This window comes from Apium graveolens, chromosome 2 (genome assembly GCF_009905375.1).
Source record: "Apium graveolens cultivar Ventura chromosome 2, ASM990537v1, whole genome shotgun sequence".
In the NCBI taxonomy this organism is placed as follows: Eukaryota; Viridiplantae; Streptophyta; class Magnoliopsida; order Apiales; family Apiaceae; genus Apium; species Apium graveolens.
Genome location: NC_133648.1, coordinates 1 through 21,669, shown reverse-complemented (window position 1 = coordinate 21,669; position 21,669 = coordinate 1). Strand labels below are relative to the sequence as shown.

The 21,669-nt window shown below is 33.9% G+C and overlaps 1 protein-coding gene across 1 annotated transcript; it reads right to left on the bottom strand.

Annotated features, from left to right (window-relative positions):
- Window positions 1-1,336: 1,336 nt before the first annotated feature.
- On the bottom strand, window positions 1,337-9,485 carry LOC141706523 (apoptosis inhibitor 5-like protein API5). Its single transcript, XM_074509253.1, has 16 exons — window positions 9,287-9,485; window positions 9,008-9,169; window positions 8,185-8,284; window positions 8,032-8,097; window positions 7,517-7,614; window positions 7,342-7,416; window positions 6,568-6,717; window positions 5,191-5,256; window positions 5,043-5,108; window positions 4,706-4,816; window positions 4,286-4,372; window positions 4,096-4,202; window positions 2,387-2,501; window positions 2,223-2,288; window positions 2,049-2,152; window positions 1,337-1,976 (listed from the first exon to the last, which is right to left on the bottom strand). The coding sequence occupies exons 1-16, from the start codon at window positions 9,371-9,373 to the stop codon at window positions 1,772-1,774; spliced, it is 1,665 nt and encodes a 554-aa protein (XP_074365354.1). The 5' UTR covers window positions 9,374-9,485; the 3' UTR covers window positions 1,337-1,771.
- Window positions 9,486-21,669: the final 12,184 nt, after the last annotated feature.

Here is a 21,669-nt window from a genome sequence, read left to right as displayed (position 1 = left end):
TATTTTTTTAAAAAAAAATTGGATGAGACAAAGGGAATATTACATATGATGTAAATATTTCTGAAATGTTATGCATAAATATTAAATATTTTTTGTTTGTCAACGAGAAGAAATAAATATTAAAAACTTTGGATAGGTGAGCAGATGAAATTTTATTCATCGCCTCAAGTCTCAACTACTTTAAAAACGTTTTACAAAATTCCCATGGCGCCGAATATATGTGGACCATAAACGGCCACACATAATGCATCATTCTATCGTACTCCTCTTTTTTTTAATATATGACGTTTGATTTTTTGGCACACATATTTATTAGGGTTGACCTGATATTTATAATTATTATTTTTAAGAAATTTTTTTTAAACAAAAATATGAGATCAAAACTTTTATTTATAAAAACAATTTTTCAAAAAAATTTTTTTAACTATTTAGTTAAACCTCCTAAACATGCGTGTAAAAAAGTCAAATGTCATATACTTCCTCCATCTCATATTATGCGTCTTCTTTGAATTTGTGCCGGTCAAATTGACTTAAGTTTGACCGAAGTTTATTAATAATTTATAATTGAACAAAATAAAAAAATTATATCACCGGAAAGTAGATTTAATCTACTTTAATATATAATTTTTAGTTTTTTAAAATAATATACGAGTAATGTTTAATTGTTGGTTAAAAGTTGATCAATTTGACTTCTATAAAAAGAAATATGACACATAATACGAGACGGAGGGAGTATACAAAAATTGCGGTGGTGTGAACCCTTCAAGAACTCGTTACCATCTCTAGGGGAGGTAAGAGTCAAAATGTACTATGGTGACTAAACTTTGTACAGACGATTAAGTTAGTTGAAATAAAAGTAAAATCTGATACTCAGCTTTGTCCGTTAAATTCTATACATTTGATTTGGTCATGCAGATTAAGAAAAAATGAAATGTTGTGGAAGAAAATAAGAAAAGTGGGTAAAGTTGTGGATTAAATCAATATTTAACATATAAGGTTAGTGTCGTGGAAGAAACTAATGGATGTAAGTGAGTGTAATTAATTTTTACTCTCTCCATCCCACTCGGATGTTTATATTGGGTGACAGGTGATCGACACGTATTTTAAGGCTCTCGTAAAATATGGTTTCCTAAATAATTTTAATTTTTTTTAAAAATAAAAATATAATATATAAACTTTTATACATAAAAAGAATTTTTTTAAAAAAAAAATTTAAAACTATTTTTTATAATAGGTGTTTCGAGTATATATTTCACGGAAACGTGAAATAAAGGTAGGCATAAAGTAGCTGAAAGACAAAAATATGTAAATAATTCAGTGATAGAGAAAGAGTACATTATAAAACTTTTACTATATTTTGAAAGTTTTGAAATGTATAAAAATAAATGAAACATCCAAAAAGGAAAGTGTATAGAAATGAATGAGACAACTATCAAAGGGAGTAGTAACTAGTTTACAGCATTTAGATCCAGGTATCACAGAAGGTGCTATTTGTCAGTAGGCGGTGATGAGAAGACATAAGCTGCGCTGAAAAGAATGTAGTTTCCACACAGGGCTTATGGATCTAGATTATTCATGCCGACAAACTGGGGTCAAATCAGATTTAGATTGATAAGTAGTTGTAATGAATTATGATTATGCTGCTGGACTACTACCTAGATTACTACAGATCTGTGTTTGAACAATGCTCTAAAAGACAAGACAATGTAAAATACAACGGATACGGTCACTATTCTTTAGTTGTACAAAGTTCTCTTGAAAGTCCAAAATCCTAGTAACGGTAACCTCTCCCTCTTCCATGGCCTCGCCATCCCCTACCCCTTCCACCGGTTCTCCCACCACCAGCACCACCACCACCACCACGTACCCCATCTAGTGCCCTGTTTACAAGTTGATTCTGTGGGAAACCACCACCTCTACCCTTTTTGTTAGGGTACGCGCCAGAACCATTACCAGCAGTAGCAGCACGTTTTTCGCTGCATTCGGAGGGACAAGTTATTAACTAACATTCTGCACTGGAGAATAAGGGAAAATTTGTAGCTCCTTACCCTGTGATAGCAGCAGATGATCGGGATGAAGGTTTAGCGGCTTCTTTCCATGACAAGTTAATTTTTCCATCCCCAATGAATGCAGGTATTTTCGAATGCAAGGGCTGAGTTGTCATGACTGTCAGAAAGGCATACAAAACAACACTGGAAAGAGAGCAATAATAAATCATTTACCAGAGTCATTGCCACTATGTTGTTGCAACTACGGAGACCAGCAGTAGCATTCTGTTTCTGTAATTTCTGCAGATAAAAACCAATTACATTAATAAACTGGACAAGTATTATTATACAAGAGTCCAGAACAGCCGTGTTTTGACAGACAAGTGGTAATAACTCACAACAATATTTTTTTCTTCGTCTGTTTTAGCAGCAGCCATGTCCTTGTTGTGTTCTGTCATCCCTTGGGTTAATTTCTTTAACATAGCTCTAGTTAAAACCTCAATGGTACTTAACCTGCATCATGAACAACCACCGAGCTGACTGCTCAATCAAGTCAAAGAACCAACCAGAGGGACATTATCAAAGCAAGTGCGTAAAAGCCACCTTAACGGTACCCCTCTCTGCTTGGAAGCAAGAGATTGAGGGTTCAAACCTCAGTGGTATAAGGCGTGTGAGTATTTGAATTTGTGTAATTGACCATAACCAAAAATAAAAGAGACAAGTAAATGACAAAGCATCACACTACAGCCTTGAGTTGCAGAAAACTTTTAGCTAACTACATATTAAGATCATATCTTTGCTTAAAATAATTTTAGCTAACTACGTATTAAAATCCAACACCAAGAGAAGAGGTTACACTTTACAGTGAGACAAGGCCTGACGGGTTGATATTAAGTTGTTCAGATCTTTATAGATATGAAAAGCAGTTTCATGTCAAAATCTTACATATTAGAATATGAAGCTTCTCCAGCTGCGTCGGACATGTATTAGCATTATCAGAAGCTTCTTAACTCTTAACTTTCTTTCCTTAACTGAGGGCTCTGTTCCCAACATCGCGGAGATATTATGGTGAAAAAAAAAGAGAGAATGAATTTCCTCATCTCTCCTGCCTTAGACTATATGTATACTTTGTTTGACGAATGAATGTTTCGGTCTCAAAAAACAACTCCTTTTCCTATTTCAGATGACGAGGAACATTTTAACTCCAGTTCCCACTCCATTATTTCTCTCTACTCAACTCTCAAGTTATAGCTCAGAAAGGGCGGTTACCAAGCAATTGAAATGAAACAAGAAACACCAGGTTCAATTAGATCATAGGTATCACATTCTTAGTTACAAGCATGCGTTAGACCCCTAATCACTGTCCCTGTCTCTCTCTGCATTTGTATGCTTCCAAGGAAAAAAAGATTATTTTTTCCCTTATTCAAACAACACCTCAAAACGCTTTCCTTTCATGTTTCCGTTCAAGTAACCCATTTTGTCTACTTCCCTAGCTCCTTGGCCCTCTTCTTGAATCTGTTTCTTTAAAAAAAAAATACCCTCTTCCGATAATAATCTGGATTCGTTGTTTCCTATGGGCAACTTTATGATAAAAGATCGCCAGAACAGTGAACAACTGCTATAGATAGGAGTGAAGTAATTGGCTTCTGAATTACAAATTTCTATGTCCTTACTGAGCCACTTAAAAGCCATGCTTATATTCCAGACTACAAACATATATCCCTCGGCACAAACATTCATCAAAACTCTCTTCAAAAATCCAAGTCGATAAAATATCAAAAAAATATTGAAGGACACTGGATTTCTTCCCCACATTTCAACTTATAAACCAACAGTTTGAGAACCTCTGAACCCCGAAATTTGAAATTCCATCGAGTTGACTTCAGTAGTGGCAGGATTTAGAAGTTTACGAAATCCAAGAATTGAAATTTTAATTAGAACAGACTTTACACTGTGTGATACTACCATGTTATATTGTAAAAGATCCAGATTCCGGCTTAATATCTTTCGGTTTAATATCTTTCCTAACATAGAACAAAAGTGGTTCATTTATAAAAGAAAAGTGCAGCAAAAGATAATGAAAAAAGAACAGAATAGTATGTAGCACCTTTCATTAAAATCTTTAAAAAGCTCTGAGAAATCTTCCCCAAGCCTGTCAGATGGTTGGCCAGTCACAATCTTGTAACCACATAGACTATTTGTAGCATTAGGAGCCTGCAGAAGATACCGACATACATATGTATAAAAAAAATCTTTAAGAAAATAGGGCACCTAATTTAAAAAACCAATTTCCTTACCTTGTGGGCTAGATGGTGAAAGGTGTACAACAGGCATTCCACAATAGTAAAGTTCATATCCTCAAGCTTTTTTCTGACCATTGATTTCTGACAAACAATGAAAATGATTGTAAACAAAAACTACATTCAAATAAACTCAATTTTGTTAAGAATAATTGATTTCTTATATTTAAATCAGGACTAAAACTAGTGAATCCGCTCAAATGACCCACAAGATAGATTGTACGCATTAAGCAACTGATAATAGCAACTTTCTAATTTAGATGTTTACTGAGATGAGAGTGTTCCGAAATATTAAGCATACAAAAAGGGGAGGGGAGGGGAGGGGGTATATGAGAATCATGTTCGTAAATGCTGGTGGGTGGGAAGGGAGAGGGTAGCTGGGACTGGTATCGTCTAACAAATCAGCCTTGGACAAACCTTTAGAAGTTGAACAATAGAAGGAAGAAGCTGACGACATTCCTGTGGTGATACATGATGTGAACATTCCGCAAGGTTTTTCAGCAAGTCCATTTTTTTCTCCTCAGGGAACTGAAACACAGAAAACCATCAGATACATAGCTATGTAAAGGAACTAGTCAGCTAGGGCAGCGATATGGATATTAAAAACGTGGACTACATAACCAGATGGACAAGTCCATCAATCAGAGTAGAAAACTGAAACTAAAAGAACAAAAAACCTAAATACAAGTTAAACTACCAAGGATAATTGAACTTGAAATGGATCAAAATGGCTACGAGATAATCTAAACATTACCTTGTCAAATACAGGTATTATGTGTTTGTTCAGATAGTCAAGGAATTTGCTACTTGATGCACCTCTCTGAAAAAACAAAACATGGTTAAAAACATGTATCTCGCATAGGAATAAGCCCAAATAAAATAAAATTCCAATACATCAATACCTTAAAAAGAGGAAGGGCCATTTTAAGGCAGGTTATTAATCTGTCAATGTGATCCCCATCTGAGACCTATATCAGAAAGCAAACGTTTTATTCGGGTTCAAACACCACAAATTAGAAGCACAAGAGAATATTATTCAATTTATGACTCGGACAAATTGATAGCACATCACATGGGACTCTATATATCTAAATGAAAATTAATAGAATGTAGTATCATTAAGAAACCAGTCATTAATTTACCCCCAAAAAAAAACCAGTCATTAATGTCATCAAGTGATTTCTGGGTGTTTTACCTCTTCTAAATTATAATATTCAAAAAAAGAACAAATTAACATCGCTTAGTAGACAAATTGATAGCACATCAAATGGAATTCTATAGACCTAAATAAAAATTTAATAGAATAAATATCATCAAGAAACCAGTAGTTAATGTCATCAAGTAATTTATGGATGTTCGGACAAGTTCAATTAGAATATGAAAGCAATGTCACCATACTTGTTAAGAGGTAATGACAAGGCTAGACGACACTGCGCTCGCCTAGACGATTATTAGGCGGATTATACGGTTTCTATATAAATTGTATATATTTTATATGTACACACATTTTATATGTTATAATAAAATAGAGTAGCAATAATTATATACTAAAAGTGAAATTTTATAGCGTAGGTAAAAGAAAATAGGTCTGATGCATACAAATCAAGCAACTTCTTTAGCTAAACTAGATAAAATTATCGAGATCAGGGAGGTTTTTATTTCCACGCTGTCTTGGAACTTGGTATTTCACCATAATCATCTTCAATATTTTCATCATCGTTGTAAAAGAGTAAAAGAAAAGAAAAGAGAAGAAAAGAAGAAGAGAAGAATATATATATATGTATGTGTATGTGTATGTATATATAAGAGATAAGAAGAAAGAAGAAGAATACCTAATATATCGCTTCTCTTTGTATCGATGGTTGATTAGGGTTAAGTAGTGACGCCTGTAGCAAGTAATATGAAACTGGGTTGGACTGGGCCTAAAATAAAATGGGCTGGCCCAAGTCAAAATAAGACCGCCTAGGCGGATCTGGACGGATTAGGCGGTCACCTAGCCGCCTAGACGACCCTAGGCGTCGCCTACCCACTAAAAAGGAAGACGGGTCGGACGTCTACCCGTTTTTTACCGCCTAGGCGTCGCCTTAACAACTATGAAAGTCACTATGTCAGCTATGAAAATATTAATAATATAGATCTTCTAAAAATATAGATTCACAAAATCAAATGAACATCGCTTATAGACTAAGTGTTGATGTAACATGTTTGATAAAATTGTATTGCTCCAGAATGCTAGTCATGATTTTGAATGATAACTGCCGCAAACATAAAACACTTACATCAAATTGTGCATCTAGATCAGCCTGTGCTTCAATAATTTCAACAAGTTCTTGTAAACGCTCTGCTGGTGCACCTGGACCAAATAAACTCATGCTCCCCAAGAAGTTTATAAACATCTTAAACTCATCTGCGGTCACATCTTGCAGGCTCTACACATGCAAGCAATTGACTTGTCAAAATATTGAAATATGCCCATGGCAAAAGTTCAGTATTTATTGGTAGCCCAAAAGCCAGGACTATTCAGCGTTGCAATCATACATTCACACCGTGTCAGACATGACACAACTTTCTGTGTGGGTATGCAATACGAGTCAGATCCTTCAGGTTGAAGATGTCACTTCAACCTCTTGTTGGGTCCAAAATGTGATCTAAGGCCTCTTTACAACTTGTTTACAAATTATCCTTTAAATTTCATTTCACAATATGTCCATCTAATTTATTGGTAATAGACAATATTTATAGAACATGCAGCACAAGAAGAATATCTTAAACTCTACATGTTACACCGGCATGCCAAGTCTCTGCAACACTGCCCAATACGGGATCCATATCCAATAATCTTAAATATTTGAACTAAGAATCCAACACTTTAATCTACACTCATATTCCAGTCCGGGTTATATAAAAAGCTTGGAAACTAAGAATCCAACGCTTTAATCTACACCCATATCCCAGTCCGGGTAATATAAAAGTACTTAAACAGTGAAGGAAATGACTACTTCAAGGGTGCGGGCATCACAAGGAATACAAGATTCTGACAAATTGAGGTGTACCTTTTTCACCAAATTGGTTATGTGCCTCTCCATTTCTTCCTGTGGCTTTAATAGCTCCTCCTTAAGAGGAAAAACCTATTGAGTTTATCAACTGTGCGTTAGTTTACAGCCAAACACTGATGTGCATGTCGTTTGTGTGCATATGAATAAATAAGAAATCAATTAAATTTTTCACCTTATCTCTAATGAAACATAAAACCTTCTCACGTATAGTTTCATCGCTGCCAGGCTCCTCAGCACTTCCAACATGCTTAAATAGAACAGTAATAGAAGCTGTAGCAGAGACGCATCAAAATTAACTATAAGGTGGTCATCCGCAATTGTAACAATACAAAAGACTTGATATACTTATTTGGCGGAATAAAGTAAATCAGAATATTAAGGAGGAAAAAGTTGTACAAATTTGGAAAACAAAGCAACTAACTACTGCAAAAGTAAAAGCTTAGACTACGAAGTGCCTATTTTCTGCAAAAGTAAATACCATGGTATATTTATTTATGAAACAAGACTATTGTTGAAGACGAGTATCCAGATAAGAAACCTTTCTCATGATACAATTTACTTTAATACAGCCAAAATTTATGAATTCCCACCACAAAATCTAAATGATCAAATGCGGAAAACCTATTCCTATACAAATTAACATATAGAATCCCACAAGCTCTCAGCCACCACATTTAATAAACTTACTCTTCACGTCCTGCCGTAACAATAGCATAAGTGACTTCTGGACAGCATCACGCTCCACATTTTCTCCTAATTTTGAAATACGAAAGTATACATTAAGGAAAACAGTCTAAACAATTATTGGAAAAAATGGGTTGGACAAAGAACACATATTACCTGCTGGAAGCAGCTGACCTAGCACATCAACTATCTTAGAAAGATATTCCGGAGTATCTTTGCAGAAGAGTGGAAGTCCACGAATTGCTTGAACACGCACCTGAGCCAAACATTCGATGCATAAAACCAGAATTCACATAATCTTCCAAAAACAATATTGGAATTCATTTTTTTAGCACAACCAAAAATGAAACAATCCCTGTCTAAAAACTAGCTCTTATCTTGACTCTACCATCTAAGCAATTAATCTTGTAGCTGCACAAAGCAAAATAGACTGGACAAGTTCAAACACAAAGTTGTTCATAATTAATCACAGAAAAACACCAGTTCGCTGATAACTCTATAATCTACCACACACAAACACACTTAATATTCTCAAACAAGGAACTATCAAAATTATAAACACAAGTAAAACATAATACTAAAATAATTAAAGTATGAAACACACACATGCAAACACAAAACCCTCAATTAGACTCAAACAAGGAAGTTTAAAAATATTAGGACAGTTAATCACATACTAGTATAACTTAAGTATGAATTAGAAACACTAACACCATTTTCAAACAAGGAACTATCAATACTATTAACAAGATTAAAAGCATAATACTAGACAATTAAACTATGAATCACAAACGCGAAAACACACACACACACCTTGCACACACACAAACTTAATTATTCTGAACAAGGAACTATTCAACCGATTAAATACACAACGCTAAAGCAACTGAAACTGTAAACCACAAACACAAAAATATACAAATACACGCATAACATTAAAGCACTTATAAACGAAATAAACGAGTGCGGAGGTACAAACCCCGAGCTCCTCGTCTTCACAGAGATTAAAATGCTGATCAATAGCTTGAACCGATAACGTCGGAAAAAACTTGAAGAATTTAGGAATAAGCTGAGCCGCGAGCTGTTTCGCTTTCACACTTCCTCCTGCTGCTTCAATTATCCCCAAATAATCCTTCACGTTCTGTTTAATTATCAATTGCAAACAATCAACACTAACTTCACTTAAATTACACTTCAATTGGTGAATACACGGTAGATACACACACAGAGACGCACAGAGACGAAGATAAGATGTTACCTGTGACTTATCGGTGGCTTCGTTGAGGCGCTCGCCGTACTGGTAGAGCTTCTCGATGTCGTTTGAAGCTTCGGAAGCTTCCGCCATTGGAGAGAGATTTGAGAGAGAGAGAGAGAGAGAGAGAGAGAGAGATGTGATAATGAACAGAGAGAGTTAGGGTTTTGAGTGAACAGTGTGTTAGGGCTTTGTTTGTTACGTATGGAATTGGGAACCGGCGTTTATAAATTGAGTTTTTTTTTCAAAAAATACGTTTTTTTGTAAAAATAAGACTTTTTTAAGTTTTATTTTGTAAAAATGCAAATTTTTTAATTTTTTGGCAAAATCCTCAAATAACCTCAAATGCAATTAAAAAAATTCAGTACTTTTTAGAGAAGTTGCGTATGTGGTTATTTTTAGTTGCATATCGTATTTTTTAATTATTTTCAAATGATGGTAAAATCGCAAACAGATTAAAAAACATAATATTCTTGGTGTAAAGTATTGAATTTGAACCGAACCTTGACGAGATAAAAAATTTAATTTCATTTGCCTAGTTAAATAAAAAAATATTGACCATCTTAAAAATAAATACATTTAACATCGTTGTGATAAGCTTACGGGTGTTGACTCTTAAATCTAGGATTTTAGCATCCACTCCCCCACTTTTCGATCTTTATCCCTTCTTCTTCGATTTCCCGTACTTTTTTCTATTTATCAGTTTTAACAATAAATCGAGATCTAATCCTTTTTGGATTTAATTTTATTGAGTACCTTGTTATCAACATTGTAATTCGCGCCAATGTTTTTGGAATGGTAGTATATTTTGTTTTGAGCTTTTTTTGTGTGCTGTTACGGCTTTCGTTAATTTTTTTGAAAAAGATTTAGTGCTTGTTTGGTTTGTAAAGGAAGTTATTTACCATGAAAGTTGTATTTTCTAAGGAAATTAGGATAGCCGGAAAGTAGGAAATGTTGTTTGTTTGACATATGGGTACTTATTTATCGTGGAAAGTGTAAGATGCCAAGGGTTAGCTGGGTGAACTTCTTGTGTTTGACGGGTATTTAATCTTCCAAGAAAGTTTAACTTCTCTAACATTTGTTAACCAAACAACTCCATCAAATGACACTTCATGTGTATTTCAAGTTCCTAGGTATTTTATTGTTAACCAAACAACCTCTTATATGTTATTTTGGGAGATTATTAAGACTCTCATCGAATCTTTGATGCTAGTGAAAATCACAAAAACCCACATCTCACAAAAAAAAAATTGATCATATTTTGGTGGTATTTGTTACTCCAATTAATGGTAGGGTTGTTAATGAATCGGATTTGGATCAGATCGGCCTAGATCAATATCATGATCCATTAAATTTTACCGAATTCAGATTCAGATCGGATTTCAGCCGGAATTTTACAGCCCGATCCATATCCGGATATGTTAGGATCATGGATTGACGGATCGGATCTCTGACCCATTACTATTTTTTTATAAAAAATCCTTAACTTCTAGAAAATCAATTGAAACCACTTATACTAACAAATTCATAATATGCAGAGTGATAGCCTATGTTATAGTTACAATCAACAAAAAAATCTACAAGCCGTCTTTTAATTCTCTTCCCGACAAGTTCAGTATGATGTTATATAAACAGGAATGTATGCTTGATTGTTAGTTTTTAGAAGTACTTGTGACGGCTTCAAAGCCCTAACCTTAGAGCAGCTACAATGTTGCATGCCCATTTCCTTCTTTTTATGTCAATTCGGTCAGCCCACGTGGAAAAACTGGACACGGAAAAAAGTGGGCAAGCTCCTACAATCCAAGTGCCCATTTGCCACATTTTGCGGGGCCATTCTTTCTCATATTATATTATATTTGAAGTTAAATAATATTTTATAATGTGATTTAATTTATTAAGTAATATTTAAATTATAATTATTTTAATTAAAATGATTAAATATTAAGAAAATTAATATTAAAACAAAATGCATTTAACTGAATTAAAAACATTAAATTAAAAACATCACACGAGAAAACATTAAATTTAAAATAGTACAATAAAAAGAAATTAACGACTATTATGAAACTGCGAGATGTGCTCAACCAAGTCATTTTGTAAATGACGATGTGTCCGTTTATCACGCATTTTAAATTTGGTTGCGATAAACCATTTGTTGCATCATCATAAATTGGTAAAGGACCAAATTGTGTGGTATAAGTGTCCCCCTCGTCTTCAACAATCATATTATGCATTATGATGCATGCTCTTATAATTTTTCAAAGATGTTTTGTCCCAGAAACGTGCAGGACCACGTACAATTGCGAAACGAGATTGTAACACACCAAAAACTCGTTCGACGTCTTTTCGTTGACTTTCTTGATATTTTAAAAATAATTTTCTTTTCTCACTTTGCGGACGTGGTATCATTTTAACGAATGTTTGCCCATTCAAGACATATTTCATCTATTAAGTAGTATCTCATATTATAAGTATTTCCATTGATTGTATAATTTACTTCCAGAGCACGACCTTGTAGAACTTTATCAAATACCTGTGATCGTTCTAACACATTTATGTCATTATTTGATCCATCAACTCCAAAAAATGCATGCCATATCCATAGATCAGATGAAGCAACCGCTTTCAGTATAATTGTTGCAACTCCTTTGTGACCACTCATAAACTCCAAAATTGATATGGAAAATTTTGAGTATACGAAAAAGGAAATTGAGAATTTTGTGAATTTGGAAATTGATATTGAGAATTTGTGGTTTGAGAATTAAAATTATAATTTTGTGTGTTTGGAAAATAGGGATTTTGATATGGATATGAAAATTGAGGGTTGGAATTTTGAGAATTTGTAGGAGGAGTGTTATTTGGATTCATCTTTTAGTCTAATTTTTTTTAGAAATGGAGAGCATGAATAATAAGAGTGTGAAAGTTATGTATATATAGGGATACAAATATTACCGTTACTAACATTTACTTTACAGAATATTAACGTTACAATTTATAATGTTACACTACTTTTATGTACATATCATTCTTTTTCGGTTTTGACAGAAATATATTAATAAAATAATAAAAAGTAAGCAAATGGATGCGGCCAGTACAGAGGTCACACCCTCTTTTTTTCAAATGTTCTAGTGTTGTGTTAGGTGAAAAGTTGAAGCCCGTGACCATTTTGCGTGCCCCGAGACAGCAAGTGGCCTGCACTGCAACTGCTTTTAATGGACACTTCATTATATCTACAGGGCACGTCTAAAAACTCGGCAAGAGAGATAAAGTGGTCAAACTCCTCCAATCCAAGTGCCCACTTGCTATATTTTGTTGAGTCTTTTTAATTATATTATATATTATTTTATGTTTAATACTGTTTCAAAATGCATCTTTAATTTAATTAAATATTTAATTATAATAACTCAAATTAAAGTGATTAATTATTAAAAAAATAAAAAATAAAAAGATATTGTAAATTGTAACTTAAAGCTAGACAGAAAAGAGAGACAAAAGTTCACTAAAAAAATTAAAATAATAAAAAGTATCAAATGGGCAGTGCCCACTCCCCTGTGGATAGTTCTTTTAAAAGTTTACAATGTAGATGACCACTTATTTTACTTGTCCAAGTCGTTTGACGCGTCCCAATGTTGTAAATGTCCACACGTTGGAGGCTGGAGCTACTGTGTGTAAGGGACACTTCCCGTTTTTAATCAAAATCTACAAGCCAAGTGTAAAAACTGGACAAGAGAAATATAATGGCCAAACTCTTCCAATTCAAGTGCCCACTTTCTATATTTTGTAGGGCACTTTTTAATTATATTGTATATTATCTTATGTTTAATACTATTTCATAATGCAACTTTAATTTAATTAAATAAAATTTAATTTTAATAACTGAAATTAAAGTGATTAATTATTAAAAAAGTTAATAAAAAAATAAAAAAAAATTGCAAATTGTAACTTAAAGCCAAAAAACAAAGATAAAAGTTCACTAAAGAAATATTAAAATTATAAAAATATCAAATGGGCAATGCCCACTTCCCTATCCGTGAACAACTTTTTTAAAACTTTACAATGGAGATGGCCATTTATCTTACTTGCCCTACGCGTCCCAATGCTGAAAATGTCCACCCGCTGGAGCTGCTCTTAGAGCAGAGCAGCTCCAACGCCCGGAACCAATTCTCATTTCCCAACTAACAAATACTTGCCACCTCACCCCCAAGTGGGTTCATTAAAAAAGTGGACTCAACCCATCCAATGGTAGAAGCCCACTTCCCATAATTTGTAGTACCCAATTGTATTCTTAATATAATATATATTTAAAAATGATTTTATTTTGTTTTTAAATTTAATTTATTAGTGTTAAAATTTTAATAAATATATTAAAGTAATTAAAAATTTTAAAAATATTATTAAAATAAAAAAGGTCCCGTAATTTAAAATGCCTCATATTATTAAAAAATTTAAAAGGTAAAGAAACGTTATATATGGTGTGCACTTGTACGACATATAATTTAAAAATATCAAAATAAAAATAATACACAATAAAATATAAATTTAAATGTTACAATATAAAAAAATTAATGATTATTATGGAACTGGAAGATATGTTCAACCAAGTCATTTTGTAGATGACGATGTATCTGTTTATCACGCATTTGACATACTGTTTTGTATTAGAAATGTTTACTTTATATTAACATTAGAAAAGTAATTAGTGAGATGTAAACTGAAAAAGCAATGCAAGCTGGATGATTTTGAGTACATGATTGCTATTAATATATATTAAAGTAATCAAATGGGACAGTCCCGTCATGGAGGGACTGCCCATTTCTCTTCTCTTTCCTCCAATGGCAAATGCCCGAGGCACTAAGCAACCATGCGTTGCGGGTGCTCTTACATACCGGAGCTCCTATTAGTACTACTTATGCAAGTGGAGAAGTACAACCAATGTATAATTTATCTTTAGTAAACCACTATGCCTAGTACCTTGGTTATTAGAAATTATATTACATATAGTGTCAAGTACATTTATTAAAAATATTAAGCATTTTATGATTATAATACATGTATATATATATATATATATATAATCGGATCGAATCGTATCAAATCCATGTCTTCACTTATCATATCGGATATTTTTCGGATCAGATATTTTTTAAGTGATTCATACACGTTCCATCAGCCTTCGGATCGGATCAGACCGGATATCCGATCCATTGACCGCCCTATGTCCAATATAAGTTGATGTAACTGATAATTTCGAATATTAGGCTACACATGATACACATGTGAAGGTCAATTATGATGCTACTAGTTTCATAAATGGTGCAGGTTAGATTATTCGTGATGTCATTGTAATACTTTTTAAATTGAAGAATTTGCATATTTTATGTGCTAAGCGATTTGAAAATAAAATGGTTATTTATATAGCTTATTTTTTATTTCACAATCAGATTGTAGTTGAAATTCGGAGGTCTGTTCCGGGTGGGTTAAATATTTTAATGAATCTTTTACTTGTTCCCAAAAAAACACCGAACAACATCGACAATCTATATAGTTGTAATTATCGATGAAATAACAACCAATAATTTCACTAAAATAATATCTTCATTTATCCCGATATATAGGATACTAAGTATTTTTACTCCTAGTAAATTTAATAAACTCGCTAAAATAATATTTTTTCTTGGTACCGACTCTATTATTATAAAGAGGTTTGATTGTAGTCAGATATTCAAAATTTTAATCATGTTTGATTATATAGACCAAATTCAGGAAAAATATTCATATAATGAATTATACAATTATTGTATTCAATATGTCGGCTTTCATATTTAATTTTTACATTTTTTGTAAAATAAATTTAACCGGACGTAAATAACATATATCAAAGTTTTAACTATATATATATAAGACTTTGATAAATTAGGGAATTATTAGCTTAACAAGACATACTTGTATCAATATTAACAATTACATAACTCATATATTGGACATATAACATTCAGATTCATTATTTATCCATACAAGGGAAACAGTGCTAGAGGGATAAAGCGAGGGCTAGTAGAAGTAAAGACCTCGTCGCTACTAGTAGGACTAGTAAGGGTAAGCCACTGCCTTACCAATATTAGGGATATTAAGTGTAAAGATCTTACATCTACTCGGAGTAAGGCCGCTTACCCTACTAGAGGTAGGGCTAGTGAGAGTAATGTGTTTACCCTTACCCTTATTGCAGTAGGGCTTGCTAGTAAGAGTAAAGTATTAGGGGTAAAACAAAAGATATTATTAATAAAACTAGAGCTAACGGGGATAAAACTCTTATACATGATAAGTTAGAGCTAGTAGGGCTAAAACTCTTACTCATAGAGATAAAACTCTTACTCATAATAACGATAGAGTTAGTAGGGATAAAACTCTTACCCATAATGAAGGTAGAGTTAGTACGGATAATACTTTTTCTTCTACTAGCTATACTCCTAATAGAGGTAGAAACCCTTACCTCTGTTAGCAATATAGTTAGTAGGGGTAAAACCTTTACTCTTATTACCATGCTTAAGCCTTTGCTGCTACTAGTTATAGGGCTATTAGCCCTTGGCCCTTACTGAGTAGGGTATAACCCTTACTAGCACTACGGTTGGTGATGGTAATGTTAGTGTTTGTGTCCTAGAGACAACACTATTATGTTTATATTATGAAACATTTGGATTATTAATTATGATTCTATGGATTATTCTTTAGTAATTTATTATATCTTTATTTTTTGCGATAAAATTTTAGATTAATAAATGTCCTTGGAATATGATATGTAAATCTATATCTCTAAGCACATGACTTAGAAATGAGATTATGAGAATTGTATTGATATTCCTAAAGGTCCATAGTCAAGTATTATTGTTAAGGGATGATACTAAATATGTTGAGATTAGTTTGTTTGTTCAATGATGAACACATCTCATTGATCATAGGTATGGTGATACTAAAGTCAAAACACAGGCACATGTATTAAATACATGGTGTTGGATTGACCCGTTATGAGATACTACATGTTCAAAGTGTCATAAGTTAATCTCACAGTTATAATGATGTATTGGTCCTTTGACCTGAAATCATTATATTTCTATACGAGAATTAATATACTTTTATACTATTAAAAGTTATCATTGACCGGGTAATAATAAAAGTAGACATTGGATATATTATGAATCGTATGAGAAATATGAATGATCTATATGAGATTTAACCCTCCTATATTAAAGGAGTGATATTACTGGGCTCTTGATTGAGTAAGACTATAAAATGCATGGTCGTGCTCAAATACTGATTTGTTTAATAGTTTACTCATTGATTAAGGAAAGAAGGATTAAACGTTAACAGAGGATGACACAATGCATGCCTCGAGTTTGATCTATAATATAAGGCTAAATGGATTATATCACACTGTACATTATTCACGAAAGGTTTAATTGAATCACCAATTATTATTATTACTTGGGGAACAATGATGTATTACTAGATGTCACTCATTGTTTATAATTTTATTATTAGAAAATAAAATTATTGCCAACGTAATAATAACCTAAAGGGTCACACACAAAGAACGTTTAAAACGAAGTGTTATTTAAATTATGAATTTAAATATTTTATTGTTGTTAATTCAAATTTAATTATTAAATTAATTAAGTGAGATTTGATTAATTGTATATATATATTAGAATTCGAATTTAATAATAATATAAATCCAAAATCAGAATGGGTCCTTTTAGAACCCCATTATGATTAGGTTAGGCCTGAATCCCCTCTCTCCCTATATATACATTAAGATGTAAATTTTTAGGGTTTAGTTGAAATATCACATTTTTTAAAAAACTCTAGCAGCTCTACATCTTACAGAGGAGAGAGAGAGAGAGAGAGAGAGAGAGAGAGAGAGAGAGAGAGAGAGAGAGAGAGAGAGAGAGAGAGAGAGAGAGAGAGAGAGAAAAGAGGCAATCAAATCGGCTAGTACCGGCTCCGATGATTGTTGGACGATCGGATGTTTGTGTGGATACCTTGGAGAGCAGATTTTCGAAAGGAGAGCTGCTGTGTTGGTTCATCACAATCAGAAGGAAAGTTTTATTAAGGTAAACATCAATTCTCCATAATTATTCGGTCATGATACATAGATCATGCGGTAGGGATTCGAATTTTTTGTTTTACCGTTGCGTTTTATTGCTTGAATCCCTAACAAGTAACAACCTTACTAGCTCTACGACTAGTAATATAAGGTAAAAAAATTAGAGTTAGCATGGGTAAAATAGAGTTTGTACGGTAAAATACCTCTATTAGTTATACTACTAGCAGAGATAAATCCCTTGCCCCCTGCATTGTGGTAGAATCATGTTGGATTAAGATAAATCGATATGAACACCCATCACCCGCGAATGTTTAAATAGTTGAACCATTGTAATGAATTTAATATTAATTTTATTTTCGGATCGATTTTATACAAATTATACGATTTAGTTTGAATTATGATAACCCCAAAAGATAATTATTGTGGAATAAAAACTAGGGTTTCTTTTGGATTTAATGCTAGGGTTGTTGAGTTTCGAGCTTCAATGGTTGCGCTTGTGTTTGAGACTACTCGGTCCTTACAAAATGCCTACGTATCTCTATGTAAGTGAACTAAGCCAAAACGTAATTTTCTTGGTTAAGGGGTAGAGTCCTTTATATAGATGTTGAATCTAGGGTTAGACTAGGGTAGGGAGACTTTATGGACAAGTCTCCTACTTATATGGTAAGTAGGACTCCTCAAGATGGTAGATTCTTGATCCTTCATAAGAGGAGTCTGTTTTCATGTTGGATACGACGTTGATGTCATTGTGAACCTCATTCTAAGGTCTTTTCGGCGGGCCTATCATGTAGTTCATTTTGGTTCGTGGGCGACACAACCCATCTTGGGTCGTTGCTGTCATGGTCTACTCGGACTATGAAGACTATTATTGGGTCATTCCCGTGACGACCTACTTTGGTCCGTGGTATCACGGATTTGACCAATCAACTTTAAGACACAATTAATTCAGCATTAATTGTGTCTTTATATATTACTCTTCATCCATATCATTTGCCCCAATTTCCGGAAAACTTCTCGAGTTTTCGTGGAAGTTAGAATGGTCCAATCGCGACTCGGGGTATTTTCATCCCTTTTTGGGTTCAGTCATATTATAAATTGTGGAGAGACCTACACATTCACAATGACTTATTCATTATTAAGTGATATTTCACTTTTTAGGCCGTTGTGAGGCGAACTGGATAGCGTTCGGTGCTAAATTGCCCTAATCAGAGCTATGTGTCAGGAGTTAATCACCTTTTAACCTTCGTCAAGGTTAATTATAAGGTAAAAACCACTAACAAACCCTAATCAAGGTTAGTTAGTGTTATTCCTAGAGGACTAACAATGAGATTTACAGAAGGGGGGTTGAATGTAAATCTCAAAACTTTTTCAGGTTTTGAGAAGTTTATTAAAGCAGTGTGTTCTAGATGAACAAGTGTATGAATTGCTTTGAGCTAATGCAGACAGATATATATTCAAACACAAAATGTAAAGAACACAACAAACTTTAAAAACTTTTCTGGTGGATTTGTTGTTCCACCAGAGATGGTATATTAGAAAATCTGTGTTCAACAATGTTGATCACAGCTGCATCCTAGTACAAACTAGATGAATTTTCTCTCAAGATATTTCTTAACAGCTCTGGAAAATCTCTCTCTAATTACTAGCTTCTTCTTGGTTTATATATTACCAAGTGTACAAGTGAAAAACAATATAAAATTACAATAGTAAAATAAGTTCTTCACTTGCTTCTTTTCATGTTCACTCCAGTACTTTGTTGACTATTGCATCTTTGTACTAAAGAAGAACGGCTGCTTTTTCTGTTGATCCTGAAATTCGGCTACCACATCTCAGTTTTCTCTGTCAACCCATGTGCCTCTGTCTGTAGGTACAACTACCACTTATCAACGGCTAATTAGCAGAACATCCGTTGAAGCTTTCATCCGTTAATGACTTCATCCGTTGAAGGATGTTATCCGTTGAAGCTTTCATCCGTTGATGCATTTATCCGTTGATGCTCTCATCCGTTGAAGGATGTTATCCGTTGAAGCTTTAGAGACATCCGTTGAAGCTTAGCTTCTCATCCGTTGAAGGTCTTTAAGTCATCCGTTGATACCACTTCATTTATACAAAATTACAAGGCATGAAATATTTACAATTGGCCTTCCTATCTGCATATCATCTAGTAGTCAACATGACTTATAGTTTCTCTCAACTTCTAAGAATTACATTTTAAATACAGAGACTGAAATATGCTACAATACTAGACTTATTTCTAAGTAAAGCTACACCATCAACGGATAGCCAAAGTGGTCTTATCCGTTGAGGCTACAGACACTAAATTTCTACTTAAGTGTTTTGTTAAACATATCATCAAACTAATGCACATATATTCCTAACAATCTCCCCCTATTTATGTCTATAAGAATTGTAGGCATAAATTCAGGGTTAACTTGATGATAACAAAACACTTAACAAATATTTGAATTGAAACTAAGTAGAAATATAAAAGTGCTGCAAAAGTGTATGTACTAGGAGGTAATTGAAGATTTACAGTGTTTCCAAGGGTGCTCCTCTAGCCTGAGCAAATCATCATTTTCTTCTTTGTTCCCTGGTTTTCTTTCCTAGCCCTTTGTCATTTTCCTCAAATTGGAGTTGGAGTTGTCTGAAGAATTCAGCTTCATCTTCATCACTGATATCCAACTTAGATTGCATTTCCTTGAGAGTTTCATTGCTGGCAATCTTGAGTTGGTCTTCAAGTCTGAAAAAATCTTCTGACTCCTTTGTCATCTCTAAATTCCATCAACCAATGAGGTGATTTGTGAATTTTAGTTCCCCTTTCTTGTATGAGTAAGGTTCTGGGCAAAGCATTTGGTTCCCTCCAAGTCTTCCTTATGTTGGCAATCTTGTTGAGAATTTCAGTCTTGGCTGTTCTGGTAAAGCCAGAATCCTTTTTGATGGCTGAAAAGACTCTGATCAAGGTAGAGTAGCCTTCATTTAGAATCCTGTAGAGAGGCCATGTTCTTTCCCCAGCTCCCTTATATCTGAAAACCAATCTCTCTGGTAGCTGTCTGTAGGCAGCTATTCCCCTTACTTCCTCCAGCTCATCCAGATAGAGATTAATGTCTGAAGCTTCTTTTATGTCACAGATGTGAACATAATCATCTTTAGAAATGGGTGGCTTAGGGTTAGGTTTTTGTTTTTGAGTGAATTTCTTAGAGGTTAGGGGAGGTGTAGATTTAGATTTTCTTTTCTGTTTCTTTGGTAGTGGTAGAGTGGTTAAAAAGGTAGGCAATGTGATGTTGTCCCAATCAATAGGTTCCTCTTTGGAATGATTGGTTCACCATGGATATTTATAGAGGGATCAGCAACAAAAGGTTCAGGTATGGAAGGTAGTGGTTTAGATATAGATTTGGTATCTTCAGGGTTATCTTCACTCCTTCTGTGTGCCTTGGCTTTTCTTCTGTTTCCCTTCTGCCATTCCTCACTTTCCTCCATATTTTCACCAAATATGCTCCCAAGAACCTCATCTAAGTTAGCAATCTTTTCTTCACCCCTGACTTCAATTCCTTTCATTTCTTCAACTTGGCTTGACTTTAGCTGTTTTTCAAGCTTTGCTTGTGCTCTTTGTCAGCCTTTAATTGCTTGTCTTCTTCCTTCTTGGCTATTGAGAATTTGGGATGTCCTTGCATCACACATATGCTCTTTCCCTCTCTAATGATAATAGCTCTATTTCTCCTTACAGCCTCATCCATGGACTTTTTGAGATAGGCAATACTCCTGCCCAAAATCTTGTTCTTATCATCTTTTGGAGGAGGAAAGTCCACTTCTTTTAAAGGATTCTTTGTTGAGTCCTTATTGGATCTTTCATTGGGCTTGAGGATTATAGCTTGTAGTTCTTTGGAAGAAGCTTCTCCATCCTTATGACTCCCTACTGGCATGAGCTCCATGTTGATTGGTTCAATTTTTGTGCTGTGTTTCACAGATGTTGATTTGTCTAGTGTAGAACCAAACACAGTTGCAACCTTCATCAATTCTCCTCCTTTGTTCTTTCACTTGAATTTCAGCTGCTGCTAGCTGAATCAAATCAATTCCATCAGATTTTCCCTTGATTTGAATGATTGGAGAGGTAGTGATGGCAGGAACTAGCACTTTAGATATCTGAATCTTTGTAGAGGGCTCTCCTTCCCCTTCCCTTTTATTCTCCCCCTTTTTGTTATCATCAAGGAGAGGGGTCAAGCCTTGTGCTTTTGCCAGCTGCATTAGGAGATTGGTTTGAGATTGTTGGTTGAGAAGAAGGGTGCCACAGAAT